Source organism: Anolis carolinensis, chromosome 2 (genome assembly GCF_035594765.1).
Source record: "Anolis carolinensis isolate JA03-04 chromosome 2, rAnoCar3.1.pri, whole genome shotgun sequence".
NCBI classification, from domain to species: Eukaryota; Metazoa; Chordata; class Lepidosauria; order Squamata; family Dactyloidae; genus Anolis; species Anolis carolinensis.
In genome coordinates, this window is record NC_085842.1 from 221,556,397 (window position 1) to 221,572,514 (window position 16,118).

Below are 16,118 nucleotides of genomic sequence, written 5' to 3' on the forward strand. Positions count from 1 at the left end.
TGCCAGCCATCGTTCTTTGTTCCTCCATACAAGAAAGTAGTAAAAGAAGTTTTAGATTTCTGAATATTAGCCATATTTCCATGGACAAAAGCAGTAGTGCACACTATGGCTCTCCCAAGTGTTTGGAACTCCAACTGCCAGAAGCTCTAGGCAGCTTGTCCAATGGTCAGGAATTCTGGGAGCTGAAGTCCAAAATAGCTGGAGAGCCACAGATTATACAGGCCTGGACTAAAGATGCAAACAGAAAAAATGTTATAGGCTGCTCATTTCTACAGAATCATAGGTTACCTCAGTGTACAGACATGTTGGGTGTATATTGCTTGTTCTGTACCTTGAGTTAACTCTCTCAGGGCCCTTCCACACATGACTTAAACCCAAGCCAAAGTGGGTTCAAAAACCCATTGCACAGGTTTGAGTCCCCACAAGCCACCGAAAACCTGGGCTTTCTTGGGGAAGGCATGCAGCGACCCCGAAGCCCCCCAAAATAACACCTTAAAGTTTAAAAAACCTACCTGGCTGCCTACCTACCTACATTCCTCCTTTCACTCTCTTGACATGAGGAAATGACACACCAGGAGACCTGGGGGGGGGGGGGGCGAGGAGGAAAATACCTCCTCTCCCTTTCTCTTGTATTATAGTTAACATGTTTTGTTTTAATTTTCCATGTATTTTACTTTGTTATTGTTTACTTTATTTTTACATTGTTTACATGTTTATTATCATTTATTTTGTTTATACTGTTATATTGTTGAGAGCCACTTCAAGTCCCCTCGAGGAGAGGGGATGGGATACGAATAAAGTATTATTATTTTATTATGACACGGCAAACAAGATAGATATGCTGGATTTCGTATCACAAAATCACAAGTCGAACACTTCCCAAGTGTCTAGGACTGTGTGATGTATTTTCAGATGATGCATGCAGATCCCAGTGGGGTGGCCTTTTGCAGTTGGCAGATCGTAATTTTGTCAATGTCTATTGTTTCCAAATGTCGGCTCAGATCCATCAGGCTGCTTACATCTGTCTAAATCACAACACATTCTAGTAGAGTGGTTCTCAACCTGTGGATCCCCAGATATTTTGGCCTTCAACTCCCAGAAATTCTAACAACTGGTAAACTGGCTGGAATTTCTGGGAGTTGTAGGCCAAAACACCTGGGGATCCACAGTTTGAGAACTACTGTTCTAGTGGTTATTGCATCACATGACTATATGTGATCTCTCTGTGAACAAGAAGCAACAGTGCTGCTCTACCAATATTTCTGTAGAGCTTTTGTATCACCAGCTAGACAATGCGGTCTAGGCAATGCAGTACAACCGTCTTAAACAAGCAGTAAACGGTGGGGAATAAGGTTATTTAACATCATCAAGCTATTGCTGTACACCCTAAAAAAGAGCTGGTGACAAACTCTTGAACCTCTAGCTCAAAGAACAGGTAGCTGTTACTTTTTATGAGGTGCACAATTATAGCCAAATGGAGCATTGAACCATCAGCTCTCTACTGCTTAACAGTGAGAGTAAACCCTAGTGGTGTCCCCAAAGTTTGATTCATTAGGTCTCATTGAGCAAGGAGCTGTACAATGTCTGTACTTAGCAGCAACAAACAGAATTTAAAAGTGTCCCATGGAGATTTCTCAAACACTACACAAACACGAGAAGGTGGAGAGGCGACACAATGGAGCTGGCTGCCCTTTCACCATAGGTTAATGAGAGAAGGCGGGGATCCGAGGAGGTCCATTCTGTGGAGGCTAGCAAGAACCATGCCCCCCCCCCCCAACTCAAAAAGGAAACACAAAGAAGGGAGAGCATGAGAGCTCTGCAAACACGGAGGAAAAATGGCAGTGCGACTAGCTGGCTGCCACCTCGCTGTAGAGCAAGAAACAGGGTGTGGGGCTTGCAAGGGGGTATGTCCACCTCCGCCTTCAGCAGGTAGGTAGCAAATAGATTTACCCCACCTTTCCTGCTTTACCGTGGGCTTAGGGCTCATTGGGCAAGGAAGTATGGAATATAATGGCTGTGCTACACAGCAGCAAAAAGAATTAAAAAGTGTTCCATGGAGATTTCTCAAATTTTATCTCTACATAGATAAATGGGTTTGTCAGTATACACAGCTTGTGAACAGAGTGTTAAGGAACTGTGCCAAAATCAATGACATTGACTAGATGCACATAATTGACATCGAAAAGAAATAGTGAAATAATCATTTCTTGATATGATATGAACAGCAATTAGCCATTTTTAGCAATTAAATGAGAGTCATCCATCAGATGTTTCCTTCAGTGCAGTTGATTGTCTCAGCTTGGCATGCCTGAAAACAATGTATTAATCTAAGGTTAAAAAATTGCATTAGATAACCTTGTATACCCATTTTGAAGAAGAACCTTGTGCATTTTGAAGGAGCTTGAAAAATACACTGTACATTTTCTCCTTTGAGCCCAACCATGTAAACTGATGAGTGGAGCCCAAAGGAATTAATGGAAGCAGAAAACAGAAAGAAAGATTAGTTTAAGTGTGATGAGACCATAAGCTGCAGCAAAGGCTATATATCACTGTCAGGATCAGGAACCAATCTCAACTGAAGGTCTAAATTACTTTGAATTAGCCCTATGCATTTTCCCCTGTCCTTTTGAGTTTGACTCAGCTTGTTTCCTGGAAGAGATGATCCCATTAGATCAAACCATCCAGTTCTTATATTGTTTACTTTTGGAACACCTTGATTTATATCAGTGGTATTGTTTGCAATGTGATTAAATTCACATTTTCTTGTAATGACATGCCACTTACCTATTACAAAGCTCTATAAAGGGAGGAAATCAAAATCCTACATTTCTTCCTACTGCACTCTGATGAATCATCTTAAAAGTTGAGTAAATGTTAACTGCTGACATAAGTATGTGATAGCATATATCTCAATCAACCATTCATGTCCATCACTGCAAATTCACCCACAGTCTATACTCATGATCAAACCCTATTTTTGCAGGTCCTCAAGTCTTACTCTGAACACTCAAGGCCCCTTAACCCTTAAAAGAAATCCCTAAAAATATGGAAACATGTAGAAATAAGCCACTACAATCCACAATTTCCTCTTTTTTAATCTATAGTCTTTCTCTCCCTGCAACTCACACATTCCCCTATTTTCCTCTGTAGGCCCTCTGCTTCCCGTTTTGATAGGGGCTATGGAAGGGGAAAAAAAGTATTCATGCTTGCTGTGAGGAGGATGTCTGTTGCCAGTGAGGAAATTGACTCCTGCCCCGGCCAAAGTTGGCTACTAGGCTTGAGCGATCCATGAAAAAATTGATTCTAAACTCGTTTCAAAAGTAGGGGGCGCCAGCGTTTCGTTTCTGATGTCATTTCCGAATTTTGCCCCCCAAAAAATTCAAAATTAACGAAAATTCGTTATTTTCTAAATTAATTCGTTAATGGCGGACGCGCATGCGCAGTGGCCAAAAAAAAACAGCACGAGGGGAGATTTTACAGGACTCTCCCGCCCTCATTTTTTGAGTGATCTTCTTCAAACTTGGTACAGTGGTAGAACACATTTAACACTGATAGCTCACCAAACTTTGGAACGTTTCCCTTATCCTCTGATTTTTGGCGAATTTTCATAGCTTTTATAATAAACCATTTTTTAATAATTGCAGAAATCTGTTCCTGGTTTGAAAGTCTTATTTCCTGTTTCATTGGGTTGTCTTTACTGTGAAAGTCATTGTTCTACTTCAGAAACTTTGTTTTTGTGGCTGAAACTTTGTTAAATTGGTGGACCAAACCATAATATGTTCCATCCATGTCGCTTGCACAAAGTTCAGGCAGTGTCATAGATTTTGCCATGTTTCTATGACAGAACCAATTAGGAAATGACATTTATCACCCAGGAACAGAAATCATAGTACACCATCAAATCCTTCCTGACAGATGGCCATCAGCCTCTGAATAAGGAAATTAGTTCCTGGTTTGAAAGTGCTATTTCCTGTTTCATTGGCTTTTCTGGGCTGAGAGTGTGTGACTTGCCCAAGTGGGTGGCAGAGTGGGGAATCATGCCACAATTGGAGTCCAAAATTCAAACCTCTTCCTCCCTCCTTCTCTCTAAACTTCTCATACCTTCCAAGAATTCACATACTGTATGAAAGTTTGGTCAAGATGGTCAGAGGAGGGCAACTAAAATGATGTAGGGTCTGGAGAACATGCCCTATGAGGAGTGGCTTGAAGAACTGGGCATGTTTAGCCTGCAGAAAAGAAGGCTGAGAGGAGACATGATGTATAATATGTGAGGGGAAGTCATAGAGAGGAGGGAGCAAGCTTGTTTTCTCCTGTCCTGCAGACTAGGACACGGAACAATGGCTTTAAACTACAGGAAAGGAGATTTCACCTGAACATTAGGAAGAACTTCCTCACTGTGAGCTGTTCAGCTGTGGAACTCTCTCCCCGGGCTGTGGTGGAGGTTTCTTCTTTGGAGGCTTTTAAGTAGAGGCTGGATGGCCATCTGTTGGGAGGGATTGGATGGTGTCTTCCTGCCTGGCAGAAGGGGTTGGGCTGGATGGCCCACGAGGTCTCTTCCAACTCTACTGTTCAATGACGCTATGATTCTAAGTGAGGACAAAAGGGGGTGGGGAATGTTAAGAGGAGAGAGGGCCTGGAACACCTGGGAATTGTAGTTTGCAAGTGGGCATAGTACTATTGGAGAAACGTTTGCTTCAGCCCAATGCTTTTATAAATGGTCAATATTCAGAGGCTTCCTTCTCCTGCATTTTGAAAGCTATTATGATGAAATTTGCCAGAATGGAAGCAAAAATTAAGTACTCTTAGCCTATCAAGTTTCATAATGTTTGACCCATCCACTGATTTTAGGGGATTTCTGAAGCAACATTTTTTTAAAATGTTAGCAGATCGATAGCCACGCCTCCCTGTCCTTCTTCCTTCCACTTTGATTGGCTTGCTAAGGCTTCTGGGAAATGGAGTTTTTTCTCTCGTTATGGCGAATTGCTTCATTAATGTTCAATATTCAGAGGCTTCGTTCTCCTGCATTTTGAAAGCTATTATGATGAAATTTGCCAGAATGGAAGCAAAAATTAAGTACTCTTAGCCTATCAAGTTTCATAATGTTTGACCCATCCACTGATTTTTGAGGATTTCTGAAGCAACATTTTTTTAAAATGTTAGCAGATCGATAGCCACACCTCCCTGTCCTTCTTCCTTCCACTTTGATTGGCTTGCTAAGGCTTCTGGGAAATGGAGTTTTTTCTCTCGTTATGGCGAATTGCTTCATTAATGGTCAATATTCAGAGGCTTCATTCTCCTGCATTATGAAAGCTATTATGATGAAATTTGCCAGAATGGAAGCAAAAATTAAGTACTCTTTGCCTATCAAGTTTCATAATGTTTGACCCATCCACTGATTTTTGGGGATTTCTGAAGCAACATTTTTTAAAAATGTTAGCAGATCGATAGCCACGCCTCCCTGTCCTTCTTCCTTCCACTTTGATTGGCTTGCTAAGGCTTCTGGGAAATGGAGTTTTTTCTCTCGTTATGGCGAATTGCTTCATTAATGGTCAATATTCAGAGGCTTTGTTCTCCTGCATTATGAAAGCTATTATGATGAAATTTGCCAGAATGGAAGCAAAAATTAAGTACTCTTTGCCTATCAAGTTTCATAATGTTTGACCCATCCACTGATTTTTGGGGATTTTTGAAGCAACATTTTTTTAAAAATGCTAGCAGATCGATGTCCATGCCTCTCCCTCCCTCCCTCTTCCGCTCTGATTGACTGAGAGGCATGCCAACATGGCTTCTCCTCTCAGAGGGGCTACAGCTTCATCCAAAGACATCAGAAACAAACGAAAAAAGGTACTTTTATTATTCAAATTCGTAATATTTGTAAGGGCAGTGAGCAGATGGTTCAATATTAATTCAAAATTGCTTACGAAACGAATTTTTAACGAATTTAACGAAATAACGAAAAATTTGCTCTAGCCTATTGGCTACCTTTGAACAACACAAATTAACAATGGTATATATTTTGATGGCTTGAGAAGGTGTCTCATCTTGTAAGGCTGGAATATCCTATTTCTCAAATTATAACTCACATCAGGGCACAATTATAGTTTGGTTACATCATGCTAACTCCTTAGTAAGGCATGTTTTTGATGCTGTTGAAGTCCGGCACCTCATTTCTTGAAACTAAATGCATTTGCAGCAATTGCTGCAGTCTTTGTGTTTCACTCACCAGAATGTAAGGACCTCACCACATTGATAATTGGAAAGCAGGGGTGAGGGGGGCAGAGGGAACTGTCTTAATTCATTCCCTACTGTCTGTCCTACATTTTTTTTCATCCTTTCCTGGACTTTCTCCACTTTCTCCTCGTTTTATTGAGTCAGGAGTTGGGTAGTAACTAACTCCTGAAAACAGCCTTCTCTCTATTTTACCCTACCAGCAACATGGATTCCCACAGACAGCCACTGGAAGTGGCCATGTATTGTGAGATGTCATTCATGGGACCCGTTTTGCCGCTGTGTGAAAATGGATAGAAGGAGAGTTGGCTACATGGGATGAAGTCGTAAGTGAAATAAAATATATACCAGCAGGATCCTGCACTTTATTGTGATAAACTTATAGAAGAGGCAACTATTTTTTTTCTCCATGAGATTCTGAATGAAGCCTCAGCCCTTTGGCACCATGATAAAAAGCACATATTAATTGAACTGTGTTTTCTGACTCCAATTAGAGAATTCTAAGGTATTGCAAATTATAATATTGATATATCTGCATATATAACAATATTGTATCTTGTCTGAACAGAGCCAAATCTGTTCCAAATACCCAAATAGCATGAGGTAGAACAAAAGTAAAATGATAAAAAATAATATGAGGCATTATACTTCTTGCATTCTGAGGTATTCCCTTACCTCAGTGCATTTCAGTGCTCTCAATGGAAGTAGTGTCAGTTTCTTCCACTGCTGAGGAAAGGGGTCTACATTCTGATTTGCAATTTAATTGGATTTAAAAACTCAGATCAAGTATGTCCAAACTATTTTGATGATGTTTCATAGGTAGCTCTATTTATATGGAAGGCATTGTCCCAAAAAATAGGGTATGGCACCCTATTCAGACCCCAACCACATAGCTATACAGAAGTAATGTCAAAATGTTGTATTTACCTCCTATGTATAGTACATCTTTATTCCTTTAGCTGCTATAGGACTGTGATTTTTAACACATTATTCAAATCATCCACCTACAGTGTTATGATATGATGAATACCAACACTCGGTATGTACTTGAATTAATACCTAAAGGTCCATTCAAACTAATGATCTGAACAGCTTTAAAACAACTCAGAAGAGTTTTGCTAAGTTTTGAAAACAGTCATTTACATAGTGATTAAGGAGTAACCATCAAAATTAGATATTCAAGATGACAAAGCACACTGAAAATGCCAATTAAAAAGGCAGTCTAAAGCAGCAATGTGTCAGGAGATTTGTATATTGCTAAAACACAGAGGTAACTAATTACAGATATGAGAAGCTGTCACTCTTACTGTCATTCTCAGTTTCCACCAATGTTCTTATCTTCTCCTGTTTTGGTTATGTGTTGCAAGACTTTCTTTCCACTTTACAGAAGTTTCTGAATACTTTTCTGTACACTTTTAAAGATGAAGCTATATTTTATCTGCATTTTTGTTCATGTTTGCCTCTGAGTGTGGTGGAGGCTTCCTCTTTGGAGGCTTTTAAACAGGTGTTGGATGGTCAACTGTTGAGGGTACTTCAATTGTGCTTTTTCTGCATGGCAGGGGATTGGACTAGATGCACCATATGGTCTCTTCTAACTCTACAATTCTATGATTCTAACTGAATACTTCGGTTGGAGATGTGTAATCACAATGAAACAATGAGTTCTCAGAATTAACTTTGGACATTGAGCAACTTTCTCCAAGCACAAGGTTAAGGGTGGTTTAAAGCCATTTAAAACACAGTCCACCTAGGGTTAACCCAGTTTAACCCTTAGCCATAATGCTTGGTACCCAAAATGTTGGAATATTTGTGAATGAGGTATCTTGAAGATGGGGTGCAAATCTCAACCCAAAATCCACTGATAAAGGTAGCTTGAAGGTAATTTTATATACAGTATTTATAATTATGTTATGCATGAAACAAAGTTTTTGCGCAATGAATTAACAAGAAGCAAAGGTGTCACTGTTTCAGATGCTGTATGGACAATTTTGAATTTTGGAATATTTTGGATTTTGGAATTCCAGATACAAAATACTGTATGAAGTTTAAAACACAAATAAATAGATTTCTGTTTTAAAAATACAAGTTGTTTTTTTTTTTTTTTCGTGTCAGGAGCAACCTGAGTCACTTCTGGTGTGAGAGAATTGGCAGTCTGCAAGGATGTTGCCCAGGGGCTGCCTGGATGTTTTTGATGTTTTTACCATCCTTGTGGGAGGCTTCTCTCATGTCCCCGCATGGAGCTGGAGCTGATAGAGGGAGCTCATCTGCGCTCTCCCTGGGTGGGATTCGAACCTGTCAGCCTTCAGGTCAGCAACCCAACCTTCAGGTTACAAGGTTTTAACCCATTACACAACCGGAGGCTCCTCAAAAAAAAAAAAAACAAGTTAAACATGCATGTTCAAAATACAGTTGTGAATGTTACCAATAGAATGCTGGTCATAGTCTGAGATATGTAATTTTTCATGATAAATATGTTATCCAAGCATGCTACTTATATACTGGCTTTTGAATCTCCACCGTGAAATAAAGAGACCAGGCACAAGATGTGGAGAAATAAATGGGCCATTTATTGACCTAATTAGAAAACTGGTAATTGAGCTAAGTAACTAGTTGTGGGGGGAGCACTGCGACATGGTGTGAGGCCAGGTACCATTCTCAGACTACCTGCCAAGCCAACCACTGGGCAAAGCACCTGACCCTGGGGGTACTCCATGTTGATGATTTGCTATCCCGGCTGGTAATTACCAGAAGGCCATCCCTGGAAACCTCCCCCTGAGCCATGAAGCCCATAGGAGAGAAGCAAACCCCCAAGGTAAGCCCTAAAGAAAATATTTTGAGGAACTCCCTTGGTCATAGAGCCTACAGAGATAAACCCAAAAGTCCCCCTTCACCCGAGAATGAAGGGGTGCCAAGGTATACGCTGATACAAGCTCTCCCCCCACTTCCTGCAAGCAAGACTTAGTTATTAAGGCCCCACCCATTTAACTTCCTTACTCCCAGAAGCTTCAATATGGGGTAGGTGAAAAAAAAACCCTCTCTGAGGAGGGAAAAAAATTCCTACCTGGCCCTAGTGTGACCAGTATAACTCATATTGAACGGAGGGCTGGAGGGTGGGTTGCGCTGCAGGAAGGCTGAATGCAGATGGGAGGGGGCTGCCTACAGGAAGGCTCTCTCCTCTGCCAACTGGCGCAAATGCCAGCCAGAAACAATTGGTCTTTTGCAAGGGATTCAAGTGCTGCCCTCCGACCATCTGGTTGGCCCCCTTGTGTCTGGAAATGTGTGATTTCTGCAATTCATTTTTAACCTTTGAAATAGCACTTTCAGCTTACCTCTTTCTAGTAGGCATGTGCGATCCATGGAAAAAAAAGGTTCAATACTTGCTTCTAAAGTAGGGGGCGCTGATGCTTCGTTTCTGAAACTACTTCTGAAATTTGGCCCAAAAATATTCAGAATATTAGAAATTAATTCGTTAATGGCAGAGGCGCATGTGCAGTGGCCAAAAACAGCACTGGGGGAAAATTTACAGGACTCTCCCACCCTCATTTTTTTGAGCTATTCTCTTCAAACTTGGTGCAGTGGTAGAACACATTTAACCCTGATAACTCACCAAAATTCAAAACGTTTCCATTATTCTCTGATTTTTGGAGAATTTTCATAGCTTTTATAATAAACAATTTTTAATAATTGCAGAAATCTGTTCCTGGTTTGAAAGTCTTATTTCCTGTTTCACTGGGTTGTCTTTACTTTGAAAGTCATTGTTCTACTACAGAAATTTTGTTTTTGTGACTGAAACTTTGTTAAATTAGTGGACAGTGTCCCAGGAAACCATAATGTGCTATTATAGCACCATGTCCCTTGCGGAAAGACAAAGTTCAGGCAGTATCATAAAATTTTGCCATGTTTCTATGATAGAACCAATTAGGAAATGACATTTATCACCCAGGAAAATAAATCATAGTACACCATTAAATCACTCCTGACAGATGGCCATCAGCCTCTGAATAAAGAAATCAGTTCCTGGTTTGAAACTGTTTCATTGGGTTTTCTGGGGCTGAGAGTGTGTGACTTGCCCAAGATCACCCAGTGGGTTTCCATGGCTGAGTGGGGAATGAAGCCACAAAAATGTCCAACTCTCAAACAACTACACTACACCATGCTGTCCCAAAAAGGGACCGCTGTTTCTTCCTATGAGGCTTAAAACCTCAGTCTGCAAGTGGTTTGCAAGGGAGATCCTGCAGAGCAAGCAAACAAGACTCCTTTCTCTTGCAACCTGGTTTTCCTGCAACCCTGTTTAAGAGGCCTATAGAAAGCAACCACTCCAGGACAGGGTAAGGGGAAAGGGGATTTCTCTCCTGAATAGCAACCACAGCCAGCCACCAATGCATTTTTCAAACGAGACACCCTCCCTTCTGTGATTGGCCACAGGGAGGCCAGGCAAGCCCAGGCTAGCCTGCACCTCCCTCAAGTCAAGTTTGGATGCTTTAAAAATGCATGGCTTATTGGCTTAAGTACCGAAAAACATACGACACCATTAGAAAAATTGGCTATCCTGGTTCAATATCATGAGATACACACGGAGGGATAACCTACTTCAAAACTCGGTTCAAAAGTGACAAAACAAATGAATTGGATCCGACATATGAGGGATTCAACTTTTTTACCCTACCCTACTTTCTAGGTAAGGCCCATCAGTAATGACACCATTGAAACCTGGGTATTGTTGCATCAGTGATTGTGAGGTCATCACAGTCATCAGTTAGATTGTTGCACATCCTAAGCTTGTCATGAGACATGGATCCCTAAGGGAAAGGAGAGAGACATGAGGAGAAAAGGAGGCCAGAAACAACTTCAGAGTGGAGTTTTTAAAAGATACTAAACAAGAAGGAAGAAAGGATAAGCAAATGTCTGTATGTAACATTTTAGCTGAGTGTGATATTTTTACATGGGTTCCAAGACTCACTGTTGATCTCAAATCCTGTGTTTTAGCAAAATAAAAGATACTTCATTTGGGGAAAAGGCCCTTGTGCAAATCTTACCTCATTCTTGAATATTCAGGATGATCTTAAGTGCACTATTATCTTAGATCCAGATATATTCCAAATTCTCATTTGAATCAATTGGAAGTGATGTGTAAATCTAACTGTTCATCTCAGAGTAAATACAATGGGATTTAGAGGGGTTGAATTTTAAAGATCAGTTAATTGTAAATCATGATTTTATTGGATTTCTTTATTGGATGGTAAGTCTGAATTCTTACTAAGCATTCCTTCTATGTAAAATATTTTGAAATTAAGAAGGGGATATGTATCAGCTCATCGTTGTTGTAGTTCTGTAGACTGCATGTATGCCATGTAAGTGGATTTTTAAAGAAAATGAGCAGCCCTTTCTCATACTCTCTCTCTAGGGGCCACCTGTGATGTTGCGGTAATAAAGGTTGAGTATCGCTTATCTGTAATATCTACAACAAAAGTGGACATCAGTCTTTTGGGGTGGGGGTGTTGGAGAATTTGGGAATACCTGTATGTGCAAATGGGGTATTTTGGAGATGGGGCCCAAGTTTAAACATGACATTCATTGGTGTTTCATATACATGATACACACAAAGCTTGAAAGCAAATTTATATGAAATATTTTAAATAGTATTTTGCATGGAACCAAGTTTGTGCACACTGAACCTTCAAAAAGCAAAGATGTCACTATCTCAGTCAACTGTATGGACAATCATGACTTTTTAATATTTTGAATTTTGGAATTCTGGATAAGGGATACTCAGCCTATGGAACCAGAATGTGCTGGACTGATATTCACATTCCTAATTTATACATATTAATAATTCCTAAGAAATCAATCCTGAATAACCAGGCAGCTGCAAGTGATGGGTGTCTGTTCTGTCAATTGAGACTTATTAGACTGACATTTCCACCCTCACCACCTCAAGCAATCTTTGGTTCAAGGATGAAATGTGATATCAATTTGGTCGCTTGCATGAAGTCAGTGTGTGGGGGAGATCAAGCTATGAGAGGATACTTAAGCTATGTAACTAAAATAGTTACAATTAACTGATGTTGAATGCAAATATTACTGATAGTTCTGCTCCACTAGTGATTTGGATTCTAGGAATTAGTGAGGTGTCGGTCAACAATATTAGATGTTGGTTGCTTATTATAAAACCATTGCAACATTTGTACTAAGGCAGCATTGCCAATGCAGCACATAAATCTACATTAGTGTCAACATATGAGCACAATATACACTCTGCATTTAGCCATATCCACAGAGTGCTTTTGCTCCTATCACCATTGCCATTACTATATTCTAGGGGTGTGCAAACTTCCATTGGTCAATTTGGATTTCAGATAATTTTGGAGATCTGGCAGCCAAGCTGTCAGAAACTGACTTGGAGCCTTCTCAAAATGAAAAACGGACCGCCTAATCTTTTGGCAAAAAATTCAGGAAAGATTAATTGATTCAGACTGATTTTTCACATTAGTATTCTGATCATTTGTTTGTTTTGCAAGCAAAAGTTATTGATAAAAACTTCAATTTTTTCCCAAAAATCAGTGGATTAGCAAAATAATTTGAAACTTGACAGGCTTGCAGTCATAAATGTGTCCTACAAGTGTGGCAAGTGTCACCCTGATAGCCATAAAAATGATGGAAAGACAATCCTTGCAATTTCCCCATTGGCGCCAATGCACCGAATCTTACTGAGATGAAATCAGAACTCAGGGTTCCAAATTACGACACCCTCCCCCTCCGCGAATTGCCTGAAATTTCTCAAAAACAGAATGGGGATCCAAAACAGAACAGATTTTTGCCATTTTGCACATCCCTGCTATATTCAATAACATTGCCCAAAATTTTCAACTTGGGTTCCTGAACCCATGCATGATCAAGGAGATTCTGAGTACAACAGTTCCCCCATGGAAGAAGTTCCAGAGAATATAGCAATAACAAAAAGAAGGAATTGAAGTGTTACTTTAGGGACAGCCCTCCTTCAATTTTTTTCCAGTGGTATCACATTGCCATAAAAACACATTAGTAAGATTATTGTTTATATGTTTTCCCAGTAACTGATAGTTTATAAATTAAATGGTCAGTCCATTTATGATGTTTCTCTAGTCTTATTTAGTGGCTGCTGAGGAGGAGCAGGAGGTTTAATAATAAAATACAGTATAACTCCTTTATCCACCATTTTACATACCTATACTTCAAGATTACCCCCTTGGAATTGATTTTGAGCCTCTTTAGGTCTTCCATTGTGCTTCTACCATATACTTCTGGCTCAAGAATAGTCAAAATACAGGAGTTGCTATTATCCATTGTTTCAGGCAGCAATGGGGGACTTGGAATACCACATCCATGAATATGGAGGCCATACTAGATTCCCTTTGTCACAGTCAATAAAACAGTAATGTCTGCTTCCTCGGTGCCTTATTATGTTTCTGTGAGGCTGAGAGAGCATGACTTGCCCAAAGTTATGCAGCGGATTCCATGGATGTCCAGAGGGTGGATGGATGTTAGATCTTGGCCTCCAGAGTCATAGTCCAATACTGAAATTATTACACTAAAATAAGATCATATTGCGTAGTGTTGTTGTATTCTTCTGCTTATTTTTTTTTATCTTATTCACTAGGTGATGGCATCATCAAATGAAGAGGTCAATTCTTCTGGTAACAGCTTTTCATACCTTACGGGAACAGGAAATGAGAACATTGCCATAGCATCTGATGGACCTTCAGACTCAAGATGTCCTATCTGCTTGGAAAAAATACAGAACGTGGCCTTCTTAAATCCATGCTTTCATCGATTCTGTTTTGCTTGTATCCTAGAGTGGTCAGACAGGAAAGCAGAATGCCCACTCTGTAAGCAGCATTTTAATTCCTTTTTTCACAATATCAAAACTGATACAGATTTTGAAGAATACATTGTTCCTTCTGAAAATGTATGCTATGGTAATTGTGAAGAGAGATCAAGAACTGCTGAAAGACATGAGTTCCCAGAAGATAACGGGATTTTGAATGAAGTACATTCAGGTCATCACTCTCAAGGCTCAAGGCTGAGAACACTTGATGAGTTAATGGGACATCTTGGTATAAGGAGGACACCTTATGCAGGAGGATTGTCTCTTGGACAAATTCAAGAGCATGTTACAATAAAATTCAGAAGGGCCCTCTATCAATCTGGAGTGCGTGTCAGAAATGTCCAAAGTAGAGGTTTTTATAGGGATATATCAGCAGATTTTTTCCACAGAAATCCCGCCCACCTTAACAGATTAGTTCCCTGGTTGAAACGTGAACTACGAGTGCTGTGTGGAGCACATCCATCTTTGATCAACAACATACAGCATATCATTTTGAATAATATAACAATTTATGATCTGGACAGCCAAGCATTTTCTGAAATTATTCAGCCTTATTTGCTCCACTTAACTAATCACTTCCTGCATGAATTCATCAATTTTGCCCGTTCCCCTTTCAACATTAGGGCCTATGACTGGCGAGCCAGTTATGACTTCCCTTTTCCTACAGATGATGATGAGTCCCAATCTTATTCATCATTTACAACATCATCTTCAGAAGAGGAGGAGGAGGAAGAGGGGGAGGAAGAGGAAGAAGAAGAATGGGAAAGTGAAGACTCAGAAGAGAATGCAGAAGAATCAGTGTCAAGTAATGAAGAAGGGACATGGGATGATGAAATGCAGAGATCAGCCAGTTCTGATTCAGATCATACTCTGGATGAGATTTTTCTTCCTTTTGGATCTTCAGATGGTGAACTATTAAGAAGTGATGACAACATCCATGCATTTTTTCAAGCTGAGGTACAGTTAGGCACAAACCACAGACACAGTACATTACATAAATGTGGTCTTGATGAGCCTGAAGAGAATACATCAACACCATGCAAGTCTATCCCCAAATGTTTCGAGGCTTCAAAACACATTTCAATACATTTCACTGATGATGAAGAAGAAGAAGGGCTGATGAATGAGCAAGAGGCCTTAAGAAGTCACTGTTTTGACAACAGTACTCATAGTAGTACACATTCTACTACTACCTCTAATGTTGTCCACCGTTCTAACAGTAATCAAATGCTTAATAATCCACAGCTTCCATCTCATGAACAAGAAAACGATAGCATGGAGAAGACACTATTGCACAAACAAGAGGCAGTTAGCAGCAAACTGATCCGCCATGAAGGAAATGAGATATTTGTGGTTAAGATACTTCAACCACAGACAGAAGACATGTTGGTTATTGAGCATTTCGAATGGAAAACAAGTGACAGGGATGATTTTGCTCAACTTCAATGGCATGGTGAAGAAACGTCTAACTTTATGGGACCGAACTCTTCCACAGACATAATTCCAGGTGGTCCTGCTACCAAGTATGAAGGTGGATGTTTTTCACATATCAGAAGACCATGATTTGTATATCAGAAAATTCAGTCCACGGGGGAAGTATTAAGTGGCCCTCTTCTGGAGGTTAAACATTACCCTCAGTTCAATAAATTCATATATATATGAAAAAAATGTTTAATCCATAATATGAGAAATCTGGTGTTAACTCAAAAAAGTGTTATCAAAACACCTTTACATAACTTATCTTAACTGCTACTATGAGTAGAGCTGCTATGTAGAAATTGGATATACAATAGAGTCTCACTTATCCAAGCCTCGCTTATCCAAGCCTCTGGATTATCCAAGCCATTTTTGTAGTCAATGTTTTCAATATATCGTGATATTTTGGTGCTAAATTAGTAAATACAGTAATTACAACATAACATTACTGTGTATTGAACTACTCTTTCTGTCAAATTTGTTGTATAACATGATGTTTTGGTGCTTAATTTGTGAAATCATAAGCTAATTTGATGTTTAATAGGCTTTT

At 39.8% G+C, this 16,118-nt stretch overlaps 1 protein-coding gene across 3 annotated transcripts; it reads left to right on the forward strand.

Moving 5' to 3' along the window:
* The first annotated feature begins 10,978 nt into the window (after positions 1 to 10,978).
* On the forward strand, positions 10,979 to 15,770 carry LOC100564436 (E3 ubiquitin-protein ligase Topors). Of its 3 annotated transcripts, XM_062971814.1 has the most exons (3): positions 11,003 to 11,135; positions 11,633 to 11,661; positions 13,865 to 15,770. In XM_062971814.1, the coding sequence occupies exon 3, from the start codon at positions 13,868 to 13,870 to the stop codon at positions 15,653 to 15,655; it is 1,788 nt and encodes a 595-aa protein (XP_062827884.1). In that variant the 5' UTR covers positions 11,003 to 11,135; positions 11,633 to 11,661; positions 13,865 to 13,867; the 3' UTR covers positions 15,656 to 15,770. The 3 variants fall into 3 exon arrangements, with proteins under 3 accessions (XP_003216674.1, XP_062827883.1, XP_062827884.1); XM_003216626.2 differs by lacking the exon at positions 11,633 to 11,661 and having other exon boundaries at positions 10,979 to 11,135; XM_062971813.1 differs by lacking the exon at positions 11,633 to 11,661 and having other exon boundaries at positions 10,980 to 11,131.
* The last annotated feature ends 348 nt before the right edge of the window (positions 15,771 to 16,118 follow it).